This window comes from Pelodiscus sinensis, chromosome 7, assembly GCF_049634645.1.
Source record: "Pelodiscus sinensis isolate JC-2024 chromosome 7, ASM4963464v1, whole genome shotgun sequence".
Lineage (NCBI taxonomy): Eukaryota > Metazoa > Chordata > Testudines > Trionychidae > Pelodiscus > Pelodiscus sinensis.
In genome coordinates this window covers 1,238,870-1,262,818 of record NC_134717.1, presented here as the reverse complement: position 1 = coordinate 1,262,818, position 23,949 = coordinate 1,238,870, and the positions used below count along the sequence as shown (strand labels likewise).

At 65.8% G+C, this 23,949-nt stretch overlaps 2 protein-coding genes across 2 annotated transcripts; one reads left to right on the top strand and one right to left on the bottom strand.

Annotated features, from left to right (window-relative positions):
* Window positions 1-50: 50 nt before the first annotated feature.
* LOC102452790 (keratin, type I cytoskeletal 18-like) lies at window positions 51-10,518 on the bottom strand. The gene is made up of 7 exons (XM_075932990.1): window positions 10,097-10,518; window positions 3,990-4,072; window positions 2,979-3,135; window positions 2,716-2,880; window positions 2,510-2,635; window positions 1,534-1,754; window positions 51-186 (listed from the first exon to the last, which is right to left on the bottom strand). Exons 1-7 carry the CDS (start codon window positions 10,451-10,453, stop codon window positions 165-167), a joined length of 1,131 nt encoding a protein of 376 aa, XP_075789105.1. The 5' UTR covers window positions 10,454-10,518; the 3' UTR covers window positions 51-164.
* A 316-nt stretch (window positions 10,519-10,834) lies between these two features.
* On the top strand, window positions 10,835-23,949 carry LOC142830132 (keratin, type II cytoskeletal 8-like). Its single transcript, XM_075932993.1, has 9 exons — window positions 10,835-11,131; window positions 14,132-14,340; window positions 14,973-15,033; window positions 16,449-16,544; window positions 16,725-16,889; window positions 17,612-17,737; window positions 18,079-18,299; window positions 20,814-20,863; window positions 21,509-23,949. The coding sequence occupies exons 1-9, from the start codon at window positions 10,883-10,885 to the stop codon at window positions 21,643-21,645; spliced, it is 1,314 nt and encodes a 437-aa protein (XP_075789108.1). The 5' UTR covers window positions 10,835-10,882; the 3' UTR covers window positions 21,646-23,949.

The window sequence follows — 23,949 nt, the reverse complement described above, 5'->3', positions numbered from 1 at the left end:
AAGGACTTTATTGGGCCGCGGAGCCCAGCACGCGCCAGGAGGGAGCCCCACCCCCACCCCCACCGGGTCAAAGCCGCCTCCAAACGCCGCACCGGCAGAGCAGGATCTGCCACTCGATTGAAGCGTTTCCCGGTGGCTGCGCCGTCGCTTCCGCATCCATCTCCTTAACCCTCTGCCTCCTGGAACCTGGGCGAGGGGGGAGAGCGGCTGTTAGCCTGGGTCCGGCTTGCAGCTCCCCTCTGCTCCGCGCCAGCCAGGGCAGTGAGGGCAGAACAAGGAGCAATGGGCTCACGTTGCAGTGGGGGAGGTCTAGGTTGGATATTAGGAAAAACTCTTTCCCTAGGCGGGTGGGGAAGCGCTGGGCTGGGTTCCCTAGGGAGGGGGTGGAATCTCCATCCCTGGAGGGGTTTAAGTCCCGGCTTGACCAAGCCCTGGCTGGGCTGATTGAGTGGGGGCTGGCCCTGCTTTGGGTGGGGGGCTGGACTCTGCCTCAGAGGTGTCTGCCAGCCCTGGGGGTCTAAGTGGAAGTGCCGGGAGCTGACCCGGAACAGCGGGAGTCAGCCAGCAGCAGGGCAGCCCTGGTCTCTGCACCACGACTTGGGCTCAGCTCTGTGGGAAGGGTGAGGCCGTGGGCTGGCCGGAGAGGCCGGCTCAGGCTTGTGGCCTAACGAGCCTCTGGTTCAGCAGCTCTTCTCTGCCAGCCTGCCTCATGGCCCACGGCGGTGTCTCCCTCGTGGCACCCCCGCCCTGGCAACTGGCTGTGCAGGGCGGTGACCCCACCCGCCTGCCACTCCGCCTTTCAAACAGGGCAGACCCAGGCTGCCAGGCACGGCGGCACCAGGAGAGAAGCAGCAGTGGCGGGACAGGCCACGGGTCTGGTCCGTGGCTCGTGAGCCTCCAGGAAGCTTGCCCGCTTTGACACTAGGACAGATGCACGGCAAAGCAGGCGGCTCCCCCTGGCGAGGTACCACGTGGGCTCACCTGTCCACACAGGCCGGAGTCAGCAGCTCCTCCGGCATGCTCAGACCATGGCCACGTTTGTGTGGGGGCGGCTCCCGTGGTGATTTGCTTAGAGCAGGGGCCAGTTGTGGCCCCCGCTTGCCTGAGCGCCTGCCGCCATCGTGACATGGGATTTGCATGCCGTTGGCTGCTGCTTCGCTTCCGTGCTACAAACACCGTTTCTGCCTGACGCTTAGGGCTCGCACTGCTGCTCGGAGCCACGTGGACTCAGTCCACGGGTGAAAACACCACGCCCCACCCCCGCCTGCTCTGCTCAGCACCTTGCCACCCGGCGCACGAGCTTAGAATCCTGGCCTGCTGATGGGTCCCCCGGGCACGGGGCACGCTCTTCCTATCCAGAGCCCACGCCCCGTCGTCCTGCAGCCGGCAAGGAGCCCCGCCCCTCAAGCACGGTGAGAGCTGGCGGGGCAGAGGGACAGCCCTGAACGGGGCAGGAAGATCCCCCATCTGGGGCCGGAGCAGGCACGGGGGAAGCAGTGAATTCCGAGGGTCTGTAACACCCCGGGCCGGTACCTGGCCACCACGCCCTCGATCAGCTGGCTGTATTGACTGATCTCGTTCTCCAGCTTGCTCTTCACATCCAGCAGGGCTTCGTAGTCCCGGGCCTGGCGCTCCAGGTCCGCCCGGCAGGCGGCCAGCTCGTGCTGCAGCTTGCCGACGACCTGGTTGAGCTTGGCCACTTCCTCCGCGTAGCGGCCTTCTGTGTCCTTCAAGGCGTGCTCCAGCGTGTCCACCTGGCGGGGAGCAGAGCAGAGCGCGGCGCCCTCAGCCTGTGGCCAGGGGGAGGGTCCCGCCGCCCGGGGCTGGCCCCTCTCCCACCGAGCAGCGTGGGGAGGTGGAGTGATGCCGATGAGACCCAGCACTCAGGCAAGGCCACCCGGCCGCCTGCCACGGGCGCCTTTTCCTCGCTGGCCGCGAAGGCTCGGCTCAGCCCGTAGTGAGCCCTTCGGTCACTGGGTTGTGAGCCTCGGCACTCCCTGGACTGCGCGTCGGGGCCGGGGCGAGGCTGGTGGCGGAGCCGCTAGTGGCCAGCCTGGCCAGCAGAGCCCGAGAAGCCGGGGCAGCTATTTTTAAAAAAGCCTCCGTCCCCGCTGGAGCTGGTGTGTGGCGGCTGCTCCTGCCGCGGCCACCTGGCTGGGATCAGGGCCGGCTCGCTGGGTGGCTGCAAGGCCCCTTTCCCGGGGAGGGCCTGGCTCTTGCCAAGGCTGGCCGCGTTGGCGCCAGAGAGGCAGCGTAGCAGGCGCTGCGGGGCCAAGCTGGCAGGGGCTGGGGGCGAAGACGCGGCCGATGCTCCCTGCGGGGACGTGGAACTCCATCCCGGCTCGGGGCAAAGCTCTGGGAGCTGGGCGCTGAGCGTGAAAACTCGTCCGCAGAGGGCAGGACACTCCGCACCCAGGATCGGCTCTTGGGGGGGTCCCCCCGCGTCCGGCCCGCCCGCAGAAGCAGCGCGTGCTGCCAGCCGCAGAGCCGGGGCGGCAGGGCCCCTCACCATTCTCTGCAGGGTCTGTCGTTCGAGCTCCAGGCCCTGCAGCTGCCGGCGCAGCTCGGCCAGCTCGCTCTTGGCGTCCTCCAGCACCTGCGTGTTCGCGTTGGCCTCCTGGGTGAGCGTGTCGAACTGCGGGGAGAGGAGAGGCGGGTGGGTTAGCTCAGGGCCCGGCCCGGCCTCGCCGCCGCGCCCCGCGGTTCTCCCCGCACCTTGTCCTTGTACCACTGCTCGGCGTCGGCCCGGTTCTGGTCGGCCACGTTCTCGTACTGCTTCCGGATCCGGGCGATGCTCTCGCCCAGCACCTGCCGCTGCGGGTTATCCACCTCCACCGTCACGTCGGAGCTGGCGATCAGCGCCATGAGGGCCTCCACCTCCTGCGGAGAGGGCAGCGGGTGAGCCGCGGCGCCGGTCGCCCCGAGGGCCGTCACCCTGGGTGAAGCAGGGCCCCCCTGCCCCCCCGCCCAGCCCGTACCTCCTGGTGGCTCTTGCGCAGGTGAGCGAGCTCCTCCCGCAGCCCCTCCAGCTCCAGCTCCAGCTTCGTGCGCAGGAAGTTGGTGTCCTCCGTGATCTTGCGCAGCCCCTGGGTGTCCTTCTGCACGCTGTCACACACGGCCTGCTCCGTCTCCAGCCTGGCGGAGGAAGGGGGGGGTCAGACCCTGCCGGAGGGGCGGGGCTCGGGCAGATTGCCCGGCCAACGCCGGCTCCCCGTCCTGCAGGGAGCCTTCTTGGAGGGCGACAGGGCTGAGCTAAGCCAGCACGGCGCAAGCGCCCCTGGAGCCTGCAGATCCGTGCAGGCCCCGAGTCCACGGGGAGGGGCATCCCCCAGTCTGGAGAGGCCCAGCCGCTGTCGAAACGGGGAGGGGAGGGAGCTGCCCTGTGGGGAAGGAACCACCTTCGCTTTGTGAAAGGGGCAGGATCCCCCGAGGCAGCCGGCAGGGCATTCGTCCCGCCCTCGGAGGAGCGAGGAGGGGAAGCCACGGGGCCAGCTAGGACTGGACAGGCCGGAGAGCTTGAAGCTAGCGGTTCGGGGTGAGCATCTCCTCCCGGAGCCCGCTCCCAGCCGAGCACCTGCCCTGCGCCTGCTCCTCGCGGGAGCAATGGCCCTGTGGAATCACCTTCCAACCCCCAGGAGAACCCAAATTGCAGAGGTGCCTGGAGCTCAGGGGCGCGGGGGTAGAAGTGGCCGGGTACTTGGTGCCCAGCCACGGGGGCTGCTCCAGCGAAGAATCGTGGGGCGCAGAGCGGAGTTGGAGATGTGCAGGCCTGCAGGGGATGCCGACAGGCCGACCTGCCTCTCCCCGGCCGGGGGGGTGTCGCCTCCCAGCGTGGGGGGGTCGTCCCCCTCGGCTGCGCTGGGACGTGCGTGGGCGAGCGCTGCGGGGCAGGAGCTGGGCGGCGGCAGCAGCGGGCACTAGGATCCCGGCTGCTCCCTGCCGCCGCTCTGGGGGTGCTCGGCCAGAGGGGCCCGGCTGACGCGACTTACTTGACCTTGAAGTCGTCGGCCGCCAGCCTGGCGTTGTCGATCTGCAGCAGCAGCTTGGCGTTGTCCATGTTGAGGTCCTCCACCTGCGGGAGAGGCCGGCGCGTCAGGCGGGGGAGCCGGAGGGAAGGAGAGAGCCGGCCCCTCTCCGCGGCCCACGGCCGGGGCCCCTCGGCAGCGAAGCGACGTTCCCTCGCCAGGCGGGATCCCCGAGAGAGGGGAGGACCCGCAGCCCCGCCCTCGGCTCTGCAGAGGCCCCCATGGCCAGCTCACGGGGGGTCCACGCCCCGGCCTACGGCCTTCCTCGGGCCAGCGGCCGGGCTGCGTGGCCTTGGCCCACAGCGCCGCCCACGCCTGCACTGTGCCTTAGGGCTGATCCCCTCTAGAACCACAGCCCCGGAGTCTAGGGCTGGCAGCGCCCGCTGGAGGCACCCAGTCCGACCCTGCTCCAGGCCTTCTCCCTGCGGCTAGCCCCTCCAACGCCCGCCTCCCCTCCCGGCAAACCCGGGTCCCTCTTCCCTCGGCCAGCCACTGCTCCCCCTGGCCCGGGCCCTCCCGTTCCCTTCCCCCTGCCCCCAACAGCACGCCTGAGCTGCCTCGCCAGCCCGCCCTAGCACCCCTCCTGCCTGCCCAGCAGCTCCAGGCCGGCTGGCTCCCCGCTCCCGGGCCAAGCAGGGCAGGGAGAACGGGCGCAGTGACCCCAAGTGCCAGGGCGGCTGTGGCTGTGGAGAGCGGGGAAATGCCACCCCTGGGCCGCCCTTCCCCCTCCGAGCGCCAGCGCTCCTGCCGCTAAGTGCCAGGATTTCCCGGGTGGCTACACACATGCCCCGGCCGGGCCCTTATCTCCGCCTGGATCCCATCTTCCGCGTGGCTCCCTCGGAAACAAGTTCGGACCTGGCTGCTCCAGCCCGGCAGGAACCTGCCAGCGGGTTTCGCGTTTCAGGAACTGGCTCATTTGCAAAGCAAAACACGGCCTTTGTTCTCATCTGCCCCCCGCCCCGGGCTCCTTGGGCGACAGCAAAGTCAAGTCAAGGGCAGGTGGCTGCATGGGGCCGGGGAGCTGTATTTCACTGGCCGGGGGCACCAGGCAAAGGGCACCCCCTCCCTGGACCCCCGGGGTGCTTGGTCAGATGGGGAAGGCCTGTGGAGGCAGCTGGGAACTAGCGGCGGCCTGCCCACGGGGCTGGAGCCGCTGCTCCGAGTCCACGGAACCTTCCCGTGGACAGCACCGGAGCCACGGCTCTTCCAAGAACCGTTCTTAGCGTCACCCCTGTTCCGGCCCCCGGCAAGGGTCCCAGTTGGCATGAGCAGGGGTGGCCAAGCCAGAGACAGCTGCAGTGTCACCCAGAAGCAGCCGCATTTCAGGGGTGGGGGACGTGATCCCCGTGTCCCACGTGGGCAGTCTCTTGCCCCGCCCGGGAGCCATTCTGCCGGTGCAGGCCTGTCTCCACGGAGCTCGGGGCAGGCTCAGAGACCCGTGGAGGTAGGAGACAACGCCGGAGGTGCCCCTCGATTCCACAGGACGCTGATTGATGGGACACATTCGCAGAGGGCTCTGGGGGCCAAGAGATGGGGGGGACGTGAGCAGCGGAAGTCTGACTTCCGGAGGTGCTGACCCCGTCACCGCTCACAGAAGGCAACAGGCACCCAGCGCCCCTCCAACGAGCCCCGGGGGGGAATTTTCAACACAAAGGCCTTTGCTGCCCGGGCCCCTGGGATCCGTGTGCCTCAGTGTCCCCGGGTGCTTTCCTTAACACTGTGGCCCTTCTCCATCCGTCAATGGATAGTCAGCCCTGCCCCCTGCAGGTGGAAATGATCCACCTTTGGCGAATTGCTGGGTTTTTAACAAGTGAGCACCTGGCTCCGGTGCCTTCCCTCTTAACTTCCTAACTGTCTGGGGGTGAAACACTGGAATAAGTTGCCTGGGGGGTTGTGGAGACATTGAAGAGCAGGTTGGACAGACGCCTGCCAGGGAAGGTCTAGATGATGCTTGGTCCTGCCGTGAGGGCAGGGGACTGGACTCAACGACCTCTCGAGGTCCCTGCCAGTTCTAGTATTCTGATTCTTTCCATCTGACTCAGACTGGCCCTCCTTCCTGGTTGCAAATGCAGCAGCAGAGGGACGGGGAGACAAAGGCCCCAGCCTCCTCTACCGGCTGGGATGCAAATATTTAACCAAATCACTCCCCTGAATCGGATGCTCTTGTTTTCCAGCGAAGTCAGGGGGAGAGGTGGCCTCTGACTGCAGTATACAGGGCTCTGTCACCCAGCCCCAAAATGCAGCCACTGCTGGGCTGGCACCGTGGCGGAGAGGGAAAGGAGAACACGGTTTGCAATGGAAACTGGGGGGGGGAGGGGGAACAGCTGGACCCGGCTCGCAGCCCTAGCCTTGGAAGACCTGCCTGGAGACGCTGAGGGCCGAGCCTGCAGGAGGAAGGATTTCAGCACCCCCCAAACAGGTTACCAGAGCAGAGAACAGAAGGAGCAGAGCCAGAGTGGAACACGATGCCGGGGTGGAGGCGGAGGTCAACGCAGATTTTGTAAAGGGGACTCGCCTTGCCAAGGCATGGGCGTTCTTCGAGGCTGTCAGAGAGGGCGACAGTGGGGGTCCCATGCACCTGGTGCCCTTGGATTTCCAAAGGCCTCTCTCGGGGTCCCCCACAGGCTCTGAGGCTAAGTAAGCCGACGTGGTAAGAGGAAAGTCCCGCTGGGGGGTCAGTCACTGGTTACAAGAGCAGAAACTAAGGGTAGGACTAAATGGTCAGTTTTCACCGTGGAAAGTAGTACGTAGTCGGGTCCCCCACAGCTCTGTACTGGGACCAGGGACGTTCAACATCTTTGTGAATGACCTGGAAAAAGAAAGAGGTGGGAAAAGTCTGCGGCCTGCTGAAGAGGGCCGTGCAGAGGTACAAAGAGAACTCCCAAACCCGCCTGCCACAAAACGGCAGGTTGATAAATGCAAAGTAATGCACGTTGCAAAACAGAAAAGCAGGATCCATTAGGGGAGGGAGAGGGAGAATGGATCCAAAAAGACCCAACAGAAATTGCGGGAGGACAGAGAAGAGCGATGAAGATGATGAGCAATCTGGAGCAGGCTGTGGACGGTCCGAGGTTAGACAGATCGGGAGTGTTCAGCTCAGGAAAAAGACAGAAAATTACAAATGATGTGGAGAAAGTGAATCAGGAAGTGTAATTTACTCCTTCACTTATCACACACATTGGGGTCACTCATTAAATTAATAGGCAGCCGGTTGGAAACAAACAGAAGGCCACATGCCTAGTCATCCCTTGGCAAGGAGTTCCACAGGTCGTTGTGGAGGCCAAAAGTAGAATTGAGTTTAAAAAAATGAACTAGAGATGTTGATGGAGGACAGGTCCATCAGTGGTTATTAGCTAGGATGGGGAGGAACACAACCCCCTGCTCTCGGTGTCCCTAGCCTCTAACTGCCGGAAGCTGGGCGGGATGACGGGATGGATCACTGAAAAAAGCCTTGTTCTGTTCATTGCCTCTGAATGGGACACTGAGCCAGCTGGACCACTGGTCTGACCCAGGGTGGCCATTCTTGTGCTTTTTGATCCTCGGTGAGCACTCCATAGTGAATGACCCATCTAGCTGCAGACCAGCCCCCTCGACTAGCTGTGCTGCACCCAGGGAATCCCCATGGCTGCTGGATGCCTAGACCAGGGCTGCCCCTGAGGAGGGATTCTGCTCTCAGGACAGAGGTTGATCAACTGGAGAGAGTTCGGAGAGATACCGCAAGAAGGATTAAAGGGCTGGACAACATGTCTTGTTGTGACAAACTCCGAGCGCTCCCGCCATTTACCTTAACGAAGAGAAGGCTACTTGGTTACAGTCTAGAAGTAGCTCCGCAGAGAACAACTCTAACTTTATATTTTAGGAATGTGCATCTGTCCCTGAGTCCGTTGGTTCAAGAACTCCTCGGAAACGGTAAGAGCTAGGACCACCAAATTCAGGATACAGCTTCCTCTTGGCATAACTTAAAGCAAGGTCAGCGTTTGGTTGTGCTAGGACAATGGGATGTGCCTGGAATGGGATTGTTTCTCATCAAATGGAAAGGGAGGGGTCTGGTAAGAGGGACAGTTACACTGCAGCATGACCACAGGGGGCAGCAGATGGCCAGCGATGAAGCCCAGGACAGCTGTAACCCCACTGGGCCAGCAGGGGGTGGGGGTGGGGGTGGAAAAGGGGACAGCTGTCAACTATATAGTTCAGAGAGTGTCTGTATCTGTCCCACAGCCAGGGGACATGCACCTCTGAGCTGCAGTGGCCCTGGAGGAAGGACTGGGGCGGTCCTCTCTCCTGGGGGCAGCCTGCAGACTGAACCCCCCACCCCACCCCAGAGCAATGATTTACATGAAGAAAAACAAACCTATTTGAGCAAAGGACCCGAGCAAGGCCAGGTACCCGAGAAGATGTGTCATAACAGGCTCTGCGAGTTGGCAGAGAAAGACAAGGAGCCAGCGAGACCCGTTCAGACTGGAAAGGCATCAGTGCGTGTAGCCTGGGCTGTGCCGCGGGGTCTGACTGGACCCCAATGGTCCCTCTGGCCTTGGAGCCTCTGACCCTGTGTGCGCCTCAGTGACCCTGACTTCCGCTTGACTCCCGGTCTGCTGAAACCTTTCACGCCCGGATCCCTGCTCACGCTGCTAGGACAGCTGACAAGATCTGTGCAACGCAGGGGAATCCGGCTCTGCGCCTGTTTACACTGGCAGGCGGGGAGAACACGGACACCGGGGCTGGGCTGCTCCAGCGAGCGAGGAACCCGCAGCCCCAGAGACGGCCACACGCGGGGGAGGGGAAGCGCTGGCTGTAGGCCAGTGAGGCAGCAAGAGCTGGCCCGCTGCGCTGAGCGGGGATGCAAAGTCTCAGAGGACGAGTGGGATTGTTTCTGCAGCGTCTGGCGCCCAGCTGCTGTCTGCAGGCACCGACGTCTCCTCTCCTTGGCCCGCTGGGATAGGCCAGTGGGTCTCAGCCACGGCAGGCAGAGATCTGCCGGGGGTGCGTCGGCCTCGTGTTCCACAGGCCCCCGAAAAGGCACTGGTGAAGCCCGTGCACACTAACACGTCGCACGACACTGACTTGTTCCTACCGCGCTCGGTGCTGTACGCTGAACCGGAAGGGCCCTGGCTACAGGCCACTCTTCAGTAGTTGGGCTGGGACGCTGGGACCCTGGTGGCTGGTGGTGCCAGCCAGACATCACTCCGGGCAGTGAAGGGGGAGGAGGCAAGCCAAGTCAGAGCGGAGAAGGGCACAGCCCTCAGGAAAGCTTGAGAGTAGACAGCTGGGGAGGCGCCGAAGACTCCGGAGTGACAGATGACTCAGCGGCTGCCTTTCTCCGGCATAAGGGGACCCTAAGGGGCCAGTCCCTGAGCCCCCATTTTCCGACCAGGGTGGTTTTGGGGGTAACGAGACCCGGAGGAGGCCTGGAAGGCGGGTGCGCCGCACAATGGGACAGCCCAGGCCTCTCCAGGGCACCAGTATGAGCCTCACTAACCCCGACCTTGCACTGCCCGGCCCAGGGCGAGGGGGAGGCCGAAGGTTTGAGCCGCACCCGGCTGGAGCTCTGCCAGGCCAGTCGCCACTCAAAGCCCTGGTGAGCTGACGGTTCAGGGCCCCGCTTGGCTCCGTTCGTGTGGCCACAGCGGGCACAGAACGTCTGGAGTCCAGCTTCCCTCCCCCGCCCCCAGGAGACCCCAGGCCTCTCCGGGCCGGTGCCCCATGGCAACCTGAGGCAGCCACAGCCAGTCTGGGGAGATGGGATGGCAGGTCGGCGGAGCCTCCCGCACTAACCCGTCTGTCCGTCTCGCCGCCCCCTTGGCTGTCTCTGCCCGGTCTCCCCTTAGGGCCTGGGCGGCTAAGGGCTGGCCCCACGCCTGCGGGTCACCCCAGGGGGGTCAGGCAGCCAGCACAGACCTGATGGGGGTCGGATGCAGACCCACCTCCCTGCCTGTGTCTGGGGTTAAGGAAGGGCAGCGGGGCCCCCTTCTCCCACCTCAGGGCCCCCGCCCTGGACAGGGGATGGGGCAGGGTCCCATGGCCCACCCCAGAGCCCGGCAGCTCAGGGCCCCCACCCCCGGGTGCCCCCCTACCTGCTTGCGCAGCTCCCCCAGGGGCCGCTCGCAGGCCTCCCAGTCCCGCTGCCCGGCGCCCTCCCGGCGGGCCCGCAGCTGGGCGATCTCCTCCTCCAGCGCCCGGTTGGCCGCCTCCAGCCCCCGCACCCGCTGCAGGTAGCCGGCCAGGCGCTCGTTCAGCCCCTGCAGCGCCTCCTGCTGGTTGCCCCCGCCCAGCGCCTCCATGTGGGAGCGCTGCCGGGACAGCAGGCCGGCCAGGCTGGACAGCGAGATCCGCGGCTCCGAGCCGCCCGCGCCCCCGTACATGCTGCCGGCCGAGAAGCCGGGCCACAGGCGGGGCGCGCCGGCCAGGGAGCCGCTGCGGGGCCGGGACATGCCTGCGGGGAGCCGGGCGCTGCCTGCTCCGGGCTGCGCCGCCGCTTTATCTGCCCGGCCGCTGCATTATTCAGGAGCCTCATTTGCATGGACAGGTAGAGGCCGGCCAATGGAAGGCGGCGCTGCAGACCCCGCCCCCGCCCGAGGTGGGACTGGAAGAGGGAAAAATCCATGTCCCTTCCCGAAAGGGGTGGGGCTATGCAAATAAGGTTGGGGATAGAAGAGTGAACATTCGTGCCCCCGAAGGAAGGGTGGGGCTATGCAAATGAAGTTGGGGACAGGGAGGAGCTAGGTCTAAGGCCACCTGGGCTGGCCCCACCTGGCGGCTGGCTATGCTAATGAGGCGCGCCGGGGGCGGGGCTAGGCTCCCGCAGCCCTATTTCTGGGCGCCGGCGGCCTCGGGGCTCGAACCTGCCGCCCTGCCCCGCCATGAGCAGCTACTCGCGCACCGGCCCCATGGGCTTCAGCAGCCGCTCGCAGGGCTCGCTGTCCGGCCGCGCCGCCTCGGGCTTCCTGCGCAGCTCGCCGGGCGGCAGCCGCTACGGGCTCGCCTCCGCCTCCCTCCTGCTCGCCCCGCTGCCCGGCCCGGAGCTGGACCCGGCGCTGCACCAGCTGCGCAGCGAGGAGAAGGAGCAGCTCAAGGGACTCAACAACCAGTTCGTCTCCTTCATCGACAAGGTGCGGGGCCCCGGCCCTGGCTCCGAGCTCCTCGGGCCCCCTCCGGCCAGGCAGCGCGGGCGGGTCGCGTCTACACTGCCGTGCATGCTCCGGATCACACTCCGGTTTGAGCCCCCCGCCTCCGCACCGCGCTGCAGCCCGGCCCTAGTCGGGGCGGTGTGACTCCGGGTGCAGTGCAGTGTGGACGCTAAAGCCTAGACTCGGGAACACCCCGCCCAGGGCTCCTGGAGCCGTGCCATGGCGTGGACCGGACCGTGTTCGCCTCCAGCCAAGTGCCCGCTTTCTCCTGGCTTGGTTTGCTGAAGGGCAGAAAAGTCACTTGCTCCATGGGGAAGTGGTGGTTGGAGGCAAAATGCTGCTGGGTGAAGTGTCCCTGCATCGCTCCTCCTTCCTCCCTCTGGAGCTGGTGCCTTTTGGCCAAGCCCGTGTGCCTGTGTGTGCGCCCATGGCACCGGCTCTGGGTCCGGTCCCGCCAGCCCTGGGTCACTTGGTGAGAAAACGCCTTGGGGGGAGGTGGGAGAGCCGCAGCATTCAGCCGCTGGGAGCTGAAGTGACTTGGGAGCGGGCTGCACGGTGTGCCAGCCGCCTGCCACGCCCGAGCAACCGGCTTGGCGGGGGAGGGAGCTCTGGGGGGGGTCGCCAGCTCAGCCGGGGAGGTTAGCCCGACGAAGCGGGCGAGGCCGTGTCTGCCATTGGGCCACGTCCGTGGGTGCCACTCCAACAGGGCGGGCCCGAGAGCCTGGCGCTGGCCAGCCCAAGGGACCCGAGCCGGGCGGGAGAGGGCTGAGCCAGGGCTGGGTGTGGCAAAGCCACCAGGAAACGTGGGGCAGCAGAAGCAAACGCTGCCACTTGATCCCTTCTTGTGGCAGAGAAAACCCAAGGGTTCGTCCTTCCGCCTGCTGTGCCAGGCCAATGCCAAGGGTTCTGAGCACCCCTGATCCTCTGGCACGCCCCGTTGGGGACAGGGCGGCTCTGGGGATGGGGCACGGCGTTTGAAGCCTCCCTCGAGTCTGGCCCAGGCCCGTCTGGGAGCTGTGGGGTGGCCCCTCTGAAGTCACCCAAAGCAGGATCCCTGGCCTTGCATTCGGTCTGGGTCTCATCAGGTGGGTCCCCTCATCCTGGCCGCTAGGGACCTGGCACAGTGGGGCAGCCCCCAGCCGTGGATCTATAGGAGACCTAGAGGCTGTTTCTTACTGGGCTGAGTGGAAGGTACAAAAAGCCCCAGCCACGTCCATGCACTTGCTTTGCCAGCAGCGTGGCAGTTCCCCTCCTGCGCCTGTATTTGGGGGGGCAGGAATAGGTGAGCCCTGAGGTCCCTTCGGGCCCTTGAGTCTGTGGTTGTCCTGCTCCAGCCAGCACTGGCGCTGGTCTCGCTCCCGCCCCGGCCTCCATCTGCTGCACGACACCCTAGCAGCAGTTCCTGTTCGCCTGCTCCCCTCCTGCTCCCGGCCGGATCCTGGGGGGTGTCTGTGCAGGCTCTGGGGGGAGCGGTTATGTAGCGAGGCCCTGCTCCCCTGGAGCCTATGGGTGGGGCGATTCAAAGGGGCCCGGGGCTCCTTCCCGTAACGGCCGTGACCGAAGCCCTGGGCCCTTTAAATAGCCACTGGAGTGCCACACCATGTGCTCCTGGCAGTGCTCTGAGCTGGTTGCCCAAGGCCCCGCCCCCTCTGCCCAAGGGCCCGCCCCTCCTGGGAGAGCAGAGCCCCCCCGCCCTGAGGGCCCACAGAGGCTACCTGCTCCCCTGCCCAGAGGGCACCAGGTTCGTTCTTGCCCGTGACCCAGAAGATGGATGAACCTGGGGGCTGCAAGGTGGCACTGCCCTGGCACGGTGTTGAACCGAACCAGGCACCGGGCGGCAGGCTCTCAGCCCCGGAGGGCTCTGTTTCTGCTGGGTGGTGTGGATCAGCGCACTGGGCCTGCACGTCGGACTGGCGGCCTGCCGGTAGCATGGACCTGTCGGGGACGGTGGCCCTGCGTCGCCCCCTGGTGGTGAAGCCGGGCTCTCTGGGAGTGGATCCCGTAGTACCGAGGTGGATGTGTAATCGACAGGCCGTCCACAAAGCAAGGTTTTCCCTTGGCGGGACGTTCCTGGCATTTGAGTGGCGCTCCATTCGGAATCAGACAGAAAATTCACAGGGCGCAACGTGTTGCCGACCCAAACGGGGGGGACGGTTTGGCATCCGCAGGGTCGACACGAAGGAAATTGACGTGCTTTGAGCAAAACGGAACGCTTGGCTTCAGAGAGAGGGAGAGGCCTCACTTAGAAATGTTGATTCAAAACTGTCTTCAATGAATTGTGTGTGTGTGTGTGTGTGTGTGTGTGTGTGTGTGTGTGTGTGTGTGTGTGTGTGTTGATGCAAAACTGTCTTGAATGAATGGGGGGTGTTTTTGGTTTGTTTGTTTTTGATTAAGTGAAAGACAGTCAAAACCCAGCATTTTCCTGCAGGCAGTTGATTTTTTTTAAATGAAACTGCCTGTTCTGATGACGGAGGGGGGATTTTCGGGCTGAAAAACTTCAGCCAGGCCTTCAGACAAGAGTCTTGCATTTTTAGATCGGGCACATTCCATTCCATGCCACTCCACAGGGCTGGCTTTCCAAACCTCCTGCCCCAGGGACGCCTGGGGGGCCATTCTCTGGCCTGGGTTAGACGTGGGGGAGTCAGACCAGCTGATCACAGTGGTCCCTGCCGGCTTTGGAATTGGAATCTGGGGTGGAGAGGAACGTTGCTCCAGGGGGATCCCTGGTTCCTGCGGCTCTGCCTGGCCAGCCAACCTCCGCAGGATTGGCCCGGTTTGTGCTGCAGGGAGATGGGGATCTTACCCCGACGCCTGGCGCTCTGCAGCCGTCCCCTTGCTCTGCATCCCTCTGGGCGCTGACCCTGGCTAGGCATTTCTGGGGGCCTGCCTTAGCCCCGGAGGGGGATCTCTGCCCGGCTTCCTGCCTGGGTGACCCGGTGGGAGTGAAGGGCCGGGCCCAGCCCTACTGGTTCCCCCCACCAGGTCCGCAGCCTGGAGCAGCAGAACAAAGTGCTGGAGACGCAGCTGAAGCTGCTGAAGGAGAAGGACCAGTTCAAGTCCAGCCTCGGGCAGATCATGACACGCTCCAGCCAGAACCTGAAGCAGCAAATGGAGGCGCTGAGCCAGGACCGAGGCCGGCTGCAGGCAGAGCTGGGTCGCATGCAGGAGCTGCTGGAGGAGCTGAAGGGCAGGTACCTGTGGCCAGGGCCTCTTCCAGGAGACCCATGGGGGCCGGGCGGGGGCTTGTCTGGCCCTGGCTGGGACCAGCCGCCATGTGTCTTGGGTCGTATTTGCCCAGTAAACCCCTCCCACCCCCACGGCACCTCATCCACCTCCCGCACCGTGGGGCTGAGCCTGGCGCCTCCTTCTCAGGGAGGAATCCGGAAATCAGGAGCCCAGCTCAGAGGGGCTGTCTCTGGGGGACCAGCCTTCATTGGCTCTCCTCTCTGACGCCTCCCGCTGCAGGGCAGAGGCAGCCCCAGCCACCCCCCAGAGGGACCCAGCAATTTCTCCTCCTAGGTCCCACCTCTCGGAGGGCTCCATGCAGCCACCTCCCATGGGCTGCTGAGCCCTCTCCAGTAGGGGGCGCAATGAAGTGACTCCAGGCTGCGCCCCCAGTGCCACCTCCCACCCCAATCTCTGAGCATCCTCTGAGCCCCCCGCAGCCGGGGCATGTGAGACATGCCCAGGATTCAAACCTGGAGCCCGTCGGGCATCCGAGAGCAGCAAGGCCCAGTCCAACCACCCCTCTGCCATGGGGCTGGGCTTGCACGTCAGGCCCATGGATGCTGCCTGGGTCCCCACATGTCCCCTCTCTCCCCAGGTACGAGGATGAGATCAACCGGCGGAACCAGCTGGAGAACGAATTTGTCATGACAAAGAAAGTGAGAATTCCCCCCCCCCCTTTCCTGGGGATGTCTGTGCCCCGGGCCCCTAGGACCCCCCCCCCCCCCCGAGGGTGTCTGTGCCCAGCCAGCCCTGGCTTTGCCCTGTACTGCCCAGCAGGGTGCACCCTGCCCCCTGGATCCCGCTCCCCTCCCCACCATGGGCAGGGTCAGACTCGGGGCGCTGCGTGACTGGAGGAACCATTCACCCCAGGCCCGTCCCTGGGGAAGAAGGCCCACAGGGAACTTGGGAGGGGAATTGTGGGGAGCCCAGGATCCTGGTGGAGCTGCCTAGCGAAAGTGTCATGTTCTGTGTGGGGATGAAATCCAGTCAGCCTTCTGCGGCGGACCGTGCCTCCGTGTCCCCCGCCAGCCACCCCTCTGACAGTGGCACAGGTGCATCGGCCAGGGGTGGCAAGGCAGGGACAGGCGGAGCAGTCCCAGCGACTGACTGGCCCCGGGTGTGAGGGCGGCTGCTGTAGGCGATGGGTTCGTGGCGTTGGGTTGCGGTGGCAGTTGGAGGTGCAGAGCGCTGGGTTGCAGTCGGCGTGCTGGGGCGTGGGTCGCGTGCACAATGGGGGTGGCGCGCTCGGAGCAAGTCTGAAGGTTTTCTAGGCTCAGACTCCCCAAACGGGGGAGCCAGGGAGGGGGCAATGGGGGGGGGCGGCACTGCCCCGGGCCCAGCAATTCAAAAGGGCCTAGCAGCTGCCAGATCTCTGCACCCTTTAAATCATGCCCGGAGCGCAGGCGCTGGCTCTGTGCAGCTTGGAGGACTGTCTGGGGCAGCACTGAGAGCTGGCTGCCCCGCCCACTCGAGGCCCCGCCCACACGAGGCCCCGCCCCTTCCAAGAGCACTGAGCTGTCCCCTCCCTACCTCGCCCGGTGGCCTGGTAGTATTGTCACTCCCGCCCCCGCATGAGCATAGGGCGCCAAGTGACGGGTGACAACGTAATGCAGCCAGATCTGTCGGCTTGCATAAGAGAAACTCCTAATAAGGACGGGCTGGCCTGCCCCGTGCGTCGGGTTCCTCCTGCCAAGCGCCCCAGGGCCTCCCTCCTTCCGTCCAACCCAACTGGCCACTAGGCTGGACCCTACAAACGGTCCCGTGTGCCGCTTAGAAGCCTAAACCCAGCCAACATTTCCCTCCCGCCCCCCCTGTGTCCCATGGAGCAGACTGGCTCCAGAGCATGAGCGGTGGCCCAGCTAGGGAAGGCAAGTCCAAGCCCCGCCCCTTCTGCCTGAAGCCACTCCCCTCCCCCTGAAACCACGCCCCTTCAGCAACCTGCCCAACCTAACCCCAGCCCCCAAGCGTGTTCCTGCCTGGAGGGCTCTGCCCCCTGGTGCCTGGGGGGCTGACCAGCGCGCCCCTCCCTCCACCCGGAGGTGCCCTGACGGCGTCTCTCCGTGGCCGGCAGGATCTCGACGACCTGTACCTGCGGAAGGTGGACGTGGAGTCGAAGCTGGGGAGCGCCACGGACGAAATCCACTGCCTCAAGCAGCTGTTTGCCGAGGTGGGTGCCGGCTGGTGAGCCTGCCACACGGGGGGGGGGGGGTTGGGGTCGGTCCAAAGGCTCCGTCCCCTCTGGCTGGCGATCCCTCCCGGGGAGGGTGGGGCTGCAGGTGCGGGGAGTCCGTAGACAAGGCAAGCAGAGTCTAATCCTGCCCCCCCCCCCGATTGCTTCCCTCCCCAGGAGGTGCGGGAGCTGCAGGCCCAGGTGCACAACACCCAGGTGACGGTGGAAATAGACAACAGCCGGGAGCTGGAGATGAATCAGGTTATAGACGAGGTCAAAGCTCAGTACCAGGCCGTGGCGGCCAAGAGCCGGGCAGAGGCCGAGCAATGGTACAAGCACAAGGTGAGTGGCACTTCCCCCCCCCCCCCCACACCGTGCATGCACGGTCACGCTTCCTCCTGCTTGCACGCTGCTCGCACGCTCACTGGCACGGCCCCGTGCAGGCAAAACTTCGTCCACCGCCTGCCTGTTCCCCACGCCTCGAGATGCTCACCTGCATTCCCTCTTGCCTGCCCTGCCTCCCGCCCGGTGCGACTCGCACAAGTCCACGTGCGCAGTGAGCACGCTGGCTGATCGTGAACATGGAGCTGGGGAGTGCACAAGCCAACTGTGGGCTTGCAGTCAGGCCTTGTGGCATGCCCCAGACATGGGCTCTCCCCAAAGGGTACACGGACGAATGAGCAGACACACCCCTCCCCAAGGATCAGTGACTCCCCCTGGGGTGCAAGCCCAGCTGCGAGTGGGAGGCAGCAGCCACATGGAGGGAGAGGGACCCCCACGAGCCCCCAAAGAGCCGAGGGTGGCTTCTGGCAGGAGCTGCAGGTTGTGAGCTGACGTCCCCCACCCAGAGGCTGGGCGGATACCTGGGCTGACTCCGCTCCCACCAGCTCCCTGGTCACGGAGCTGGGGAGAAGCGTCCGAGCCCCGTGCGAGGGCCGAGCTCCCGGGGGAAGGGGGCGTGCTGGGGAACGGCTGGCCTGGCGGGTGGGACCCTACTGGGGCTGGCTCTGCTCTGCTGGTGGGCTGCCTGGGGCTGTGCCTTAGGGACCCCTCCCCCTGCGCAGTTCGAGGACATGGCGGCCCAGGCCCGGCGGCACGGCGAGGAGACGAAAAGCGTCCGGGGCGAGATCGCGGAGCTGAGCCGCTACGCCCAGAGGCTCAACGCGGACATCGAGGCCCTGAAGAACCAGGTGAGCCCCCCCTCGGGTGGCCCCCCTCAGGCTGTGGGGCGGGGGGTGGGGCAGGGCTACGGTCTCATCCCAGGGACCCCTCCCGCAGCTCGGCCACTCCGGCCGGCTCCTCCGAGGCCAGAGTCTGCCGGGGGAGCCGGGTTCTCCCCTCTCCCCTGGGAAGTCCTGCTCCCCTCCCGCCGTGGGTCCCGAGGCCGCTGCCGGGGAGGGCCACGGGCGCAGGTGCAAAGGCTTCTGGGGGAGCAGTGGCCCGTGGTGTTGGGTGATCTCCTCCGCCCTCGGAGTCTCCGATAGGCGCCCGGCCGCCCCCCGCCCCGTAACCCTGTGTCTGCCCCGGGCAGCGCGCCAGCCTGGAGCAGGCGGTGGAGCTGGCGGAGGAGCAGGGCGAGCAGGCCTTGCGCAGCGCCCGGGAGACCGTGCAGAGCCTGGAGGAGGCGCTGAAGCAGGCCAAGCAGGACATGGCGCGGAAGGTGCGCGAGTACCAGGAGCTGATGAACCTCAAGCTGGCCCTGGACATCGAGATCGCCACCTACCGCAAGCTGCTGGAGGGCGAGGAGAGCCGGTGAGCAGGCGGGGCCGGCCGGGGTGGGGCTGGCACGGGGCCGGGCTGGCAGGGGCTGCGGCTGGGGAGTGAGGGGCACTGGCAGGGCTGGGCTGGTGGGGGCTGCAGCTGGGAGTGAGGGGCACCGGCAGGGCTGGGGGAACACGGGTGGTTCAGCAGGAGCTGCAGGTGGGAGTGAGGGGCACCGGCAGGGCTGGGGGAACACGGGTGGGTCGGCAGGAGCTGCAGGTGGGAGTGAGGGGCACCGGCAGGGCTGGGGGAACACGGGTGGGTCGGCAGGAGCTGCAAGTGGGAGTGAGGGGCACCGGCAGGGCTGGGGGAACACGGGTGGGTCGGCAGGAGCTGCAGGTGGGAGTGAGGGGCACCGGCAGGGCTGGGGGAACACGGGTGGGTCGGCAGGAGCTGCAGGTGGGAGTGAGGGGCACCGGCAGGGCTGGGGGAACACGGGTGGGTCGGCAGGAGCTGCAGGTGGGAGTGAGGGGCACCGGCAGGGCTGGGGGAACACGGGTGGGTCGGCAGGAGCTGCAGGTGGGAGTGAGGGGCACCGGCAGGGCTGGGGGAACACGGGTGGGTCAGCAGGAGCTGCAGGTGGGAGTGAGGGGCACCGGCAGGGCTGGGGGAACACGGGTGGGTCGGCAGGAGCTGCAGGCCGGGAGTGAGGGGCACCGGCAGGGCTGGGGGAACACGGGTGGGTCGGCAGGAGCTGCAGCTGGGGAGTGAGGGGCACCGGCAGGGCTGGGGGAACACGGGTGGGTCGGCAGGAGCTGCAGCTGGGGAGTGAGGGGCACCGGCAGGGCTGGGGGAACACGGGTGGGTCGGCAGGAGCTGCAGGTGGGAGTGAGGGGCACCGGCAGGGCTGGGGGAACACGGGTGGGTCGGCAGGAGCTGCAGCTGGGAGTGAGGGGCACCGGCAGGGCTGGGGGAACACGGGTGGGTCGGCAGGAGCTGCAGGTGGGAGTGAGGGGCACCGGCAGGGCTGGGGGAACACGGGTGGGTCGGCAGGAGCTGCAGCTGGGAGTGAGGGGCACCGGCAGGGCTGGGGGAACACGGGTGGGTCGGCAGGAGCTGCAGGTCGGGAGTGAGGGGCACCGGCAGGGCTGGGGGAACACGGGTGGGTCGGCAGGAGCTGCAGCTGGGGAGTGAGGGGCACCGGCAGGGCTGGGGGAACACGGGTGGGTCGGCAGGAGCTGCAGGTGGGAGTGAGGGGCACCGGCAGGGCTGGGGGAACACGGGTGGGTCGGCAGGAGCTGCAGCTGGGAGTGAGGGGCACCGGCAGGGCTGGGGGAACACGGGTGGGTCGGCAGGAGCTGCAGGTCGGGAGTGAGGGGCACCGGCAGGGCTGGGGGAACACGGGTGGGTCGGCAGGAGCTGCAGGTCGGGAGTGAGGGGCACCGGCAGGGCTGGGGGAACACGGGTGGGTCGGCAGGAGCTGCAGGTCGGGAGTGAGGGGCACCGGCAGGGCTGGGGGAACACGGGTGGGTCGGCAGGAGCTGCAGGTGGGAGTGAGGGGCACCGGCAGGGCTGGGGGAACACGGGTGGGTCGGCAGGAGCTGCAGGTGGGAGTGAGGGGCACCGGCAGGGCTGGGGGAACACGGGTGGGTCGGCAGGAGCTGCAGGTGGGAGTGAGGGGCACCGGCAGGGCTGGGGGAACACGGGTGGGTCGGCAGGAGCTGCAGGTCGGGAGTGAGGGGCACCGGCAGGGCTGGGGGAACACGGGTGGGTCGGCAGGGGCTGCAGGTGGGAGTGAGGGGCACCGGCAGGGCTGGGGGAACGCGGGTGGGTCGGCAGGAGCTGCAGGTGGGAGTGAGGGGCACCGGCAGGGCTGGGGGAACACGGGTGGGTCGGCAGGAGCTGCAGGTCAGGAGTGAGGGGCACCGGCAGGGCTGGGGGAACACGGGTGGGTCGGCAGGAGCTGCAGGTCGGGAGTGAGGGGCACCGGCAGGGCTGGGGGAACACGGGTGGGTCGGCAGGAGCTGCAGGTGGGAGTGAGGGGCACCGGCAGGGCTGGGGGAACACGGGTGGGTCGGCAGGAGCTGCAGGTCGGGAGTGAGGGGCACCGGCAGGGCTGGGGGAACACGGGTGGGTCGGCAGGAGCTGCAGGTCGGGAGTGAGGGGCACCGGCAGAGCACGGGGCACCCAGAAGCGTGGGGTGCATTGGTAGAAACCACCCTGGCAGATTCTCTGGAAGAGGCTGGGGGCTGCCGGGACAGGCTGGCGCACCGGGTGCGGGTGGGGCTGTGTTGGCAGTGGGGGTGACACCCTCCTAGAGGCCGCATGAGCGAAGGGGCTGAGGTCCGCACTGTGGGGGACCCCAGACAAGTCCCCTCCCCCTGCCCCCCACAAATGCAGAGTAGGCTTGTTCCAGGAGGTAGCCCCCCCCCATGGCCGTCTTCCCCCCTCTGCGTGGCAAGTGCCCGCCAGCCAGCGAGGGCAGGGCTGGGGCTGGTGGCTGACATGGCGCCGGCTGGGCCCTGGACCCTCCTGACGGCGCCCCCGTCTCTGCTCCTCTCCCAGGATGACCAGCCCGGGCCTGACCCCACAAATCAGCGCTGTGGACAGACTGGGTGAGTCTCTCCCTGGCTCCCGTAGCCTGGCCTGGGGGGGGAGGGCAGCCCCCTCCTGCAGGCACCAGCTGCCTCTGCATCCCCCCCGGCGGGACAAGCAGCCTCCCTTCGCAGCAGGGCCTGGGCACATGGGCCAGGCTCTCAGCCTCCCGCCGGTACAAGGGAAGTGGGGGTCCCGGAGAGCGCCCCATTGTCCATGGCGGGGGAGCATCCCTACGGGCATCGTCCTAGGACGTGGGGAGCCAGTGACGCTGCTCCAGGGACCGGGCTGGTGCCAGCATGAACCGTGGCCGCTGGCCGGTGGAGTGGCGACCGGGTTGGGCCCCCCTAGGAAGGCTCCTTCCACTGCCTTGGCTCTGTCTCTGAGCTGGGGTGGATCTGTATGTAAATATATGCAAATTAGTCGCTGTCAGTCTGCCCCTGCGTGCCTTGGTGGCTGAACCAGGGCCGCGTGTCCAATAGGCTTCGCCCGTCGATTTGCATGCATAAAGCCTTGCCTCTGATTGGCCAGCCAGTCCCAGCTTCCCGCCTCTCCTGGGCTCAATCCCTTTGGGAACCAATCGCGAGCCTCTTCCTAAAACCGAACCCTCTCTGATTTCTCGACTAGATTTCTAAACCCACCCCCTTCCCGACTTGCTTACGCAGCCGCACGCCCGCCTCCCCCTGCGCCGCTCCCCTCCCCGCCTGCGGCCGCCTCGCACAAGAGAGCCGTCCTCATCAAGACCATTGAAACCAAGGACGGGAAGGTCCTGTCGGAGTCCAGCCACTTCTCGGAAAACTAACCCTGGCCCGACGGGGCGGAGCCGGGCTGAGACCCGCATCACGGCCCGGCTGGCGCGAGGCCCCTTTCTGCCCTGGCTTAGGGGGACCGAACGGGCCACGAGATTGTAAGCTCCATGGACCGGGGAGCTGTTCCCACCAGACCTCTGCAAAGCGTTCAGCACGGCCCCCAAGCCATCAGCGTCGGCCGACAGGAGCCCCGGTCTCTGCCTCACGCCCCAAGCCCGTTAGCAGGGAGTGAGCTGGCAAAACAGGGCTCAAAGGGTGCTGGTTTACCGCGCAGGGGGCAGGCTCTGGGCTAGTATTGCAGCTCCGGGCAGGGGGTTGCATCCTTCTGAGGCTTTACGGCACTAGGGCCAGGAGGGCAAATTCGGTACGTGCCAGGCCTGGGCAAGCGGCAGCCATGTTCCACAGTGTTGCTCAATTCAGAGGCAAGTGCTGGCACCCTGGGACCCGGCTGCGGGGCTCCCTATTGCACGTGACTAGGATAGAGCACTCCTGCTGCTGGTGCCCAGATGCCGTGGGGATGGGCCCATTCAGAGAAGCTGAGCAGAGCAACTGCACAGAGCTGCGCTGAAGCAGTGTCCTCACACCAGAAAGCCAGAGCAGGGGTGGTCACAGTCTGGACTGCATGTGGCTCACCAAAACTTTGGAACGTGCCTGGCTGCGGCCCCATAGGCCGCTCAAAGCAGCCAGCTATGTGGGCCAGCATGTGTTTCTGCCCCCTACCCTAGCACCATCCTTGCAGCCTCTCATTGGCTGGAGACTGGCCAATGGGATCCGCAGGCATGGTGCGGCCAGGTGGGTGCAGCACCCGGAGACCCGCTGCCCCCTCCTCTCTTGGGGCACACTGCCCAGACACACACACACACACACACACACACATGGTCTGGAATCGGGCTGCTTTGAGCCACAGGTGGGTGGCAGGGAGCTGGCTGGGAGGCAGCCGGCCGTGTGGCAGACAGGGAGCTGCCTCTGGTAAGCACCTCCTAGCCACGTCACGCCTCCTAGCCACCCCACCCCTGCTGCACGCCACAACCCCCCTGCACCCGCCCTCCTCCCAGACCCCACCCCCAGCTACCTCCTGCCCCCGAATTCTGCCTCTGCCTCCCCATCCCTCACCCAGAGCTCCTTCCTGCACCCAAATTCCATCCCAGCCCTCCTCCATTACTAGCCTAGGAAAGAGCAGCCCTTGACCACTTACCCAATTCTTGGAATTGCGTACCCCCCCTCCCCCCCATTGAAAATAATTGCCCAGCGCTGGGCTAGAGTCCTCTCCTCCTTGGACCGGAAGGGTGCTTACGAGGGGAGGTCTCCTACCTGGGGCTTGGGGCGCTGTCCCATGCAATGGCACTTAGACCATTACAGCCTAGGCTGGGAGCCAGCTGGCTTGAGAGCTCCAGCAGTAGAGGCTCCTATACTACGCTCCAGCGGTCCTAGGTTCAAATCCACCCCAGGGGTCCTGTGTGTGCTGGTTTCCCAGGGGATGGGGAGGGGAGAGGCCCTAGCAGCTCAGAGAAGAGGGGGGGGTGTCACTGCATATCCATGCTCCAGGGAGTTTATGCTCCTGGGTTCCCCTCATGCTTTGCCCACCTGCCTATTCACTCTGGCTCATCTCCCTGCCCGTGTGTGACTTTCCCCTGGGGCAGGCTCCACTCTGGGGCAGGCTGGGGGCTGTTTGAAGAGACCATTGCGATGTCCATGCTACGCAATGCCCAGCTGGGCCGTTCTGCAGCCAGGGGCCCTGTGCGGGCTGCCTCGCCTCTCAGCGAGCCCCCGAAGGGGGAACAACATGGCTGGGAAGAGACGAGCCTAAAACTGGTCCCTGCCTTGGTGCAGGAATGTCTGTGCAAATGGGGCGTGTTGCCTTTTCACTCTTCCTTGCCCCACTGCCGTCCCCGCCCGCGGAGGGAGCTCCCAGCCTGTGGCTGTGAATTGTCCATGTGCACCCCTGTGGGTGTGGGGCCGGTTCCTTGGGACCAGTCGCTTGAGGGGGAGTGAGGCACGGACGTGCACACACGCACAAAACACTATTACCCCCGTAGGTTTTGCAACGTTGTGTTCGTATCGCGGCGGCTGCGGCAGGTAGGGACTATGGAGCTGGGGCGTTAAAATGGAAAATGTTACCAAGGCCTGTGATTTTGTGCAAGGCTTAACGACCCCAAATGCTGGCCTCACGTTATCCCCCTGAACAGCTCAGCTCCCAGTGTACAACACAAAACACTGTGGTGACCGAGAAAAAAGTGCAAATGTGGCCCTGAATTCTCTGACCTCCAAAGCGAAATAAAACGACCCAGAGCCATTTC

Coding starts and splice junctions, on each gene's coding strand:
- LOC142830132 (XM_075932993.1), top strand. CDS start 10,883: ATGAGCAGCTACTCGCGCACCGGCCCCATGGGCTTCAGCAGCCGCTCG. Junction 17,738..18,078: donor TCGAGGCCCTGAAGAACCAG/GTGAGCCCCCCC, acceptor TGCCCCGGGCAG/CGCGCCAGCCTGGAGCAGGC. Junction 20,864..21,508: donor CAGCGCTGTGGACAGACTGG/GTGAGTCTCTCC, acceptor TTGCTTACGCAG/CCGCACGCCCGCCTCCCCCT.
- LOC102452790 (XM_075932990.1), bottom strand. CDS start 10,453: ATGTCCCGGCCCCGCAGCGGCTCCCTGGCCGGCGCGCCCCGCCTGTGG. Junction 1,755..2,509: donor GACAGACCCTGCAGAGAATG/GTGAGGGGCCCT, acceptor GCTCCCCGCCAG/GTGGACACGCTGGAGCACGC. Junction 187..1,533: donor ATCGAGGGCGTGGTGGCCAG/GTACCGGCCCGG, acceptor CCCCTCGCCCAG/GTTCCAGGAGGCAGAGGGTT.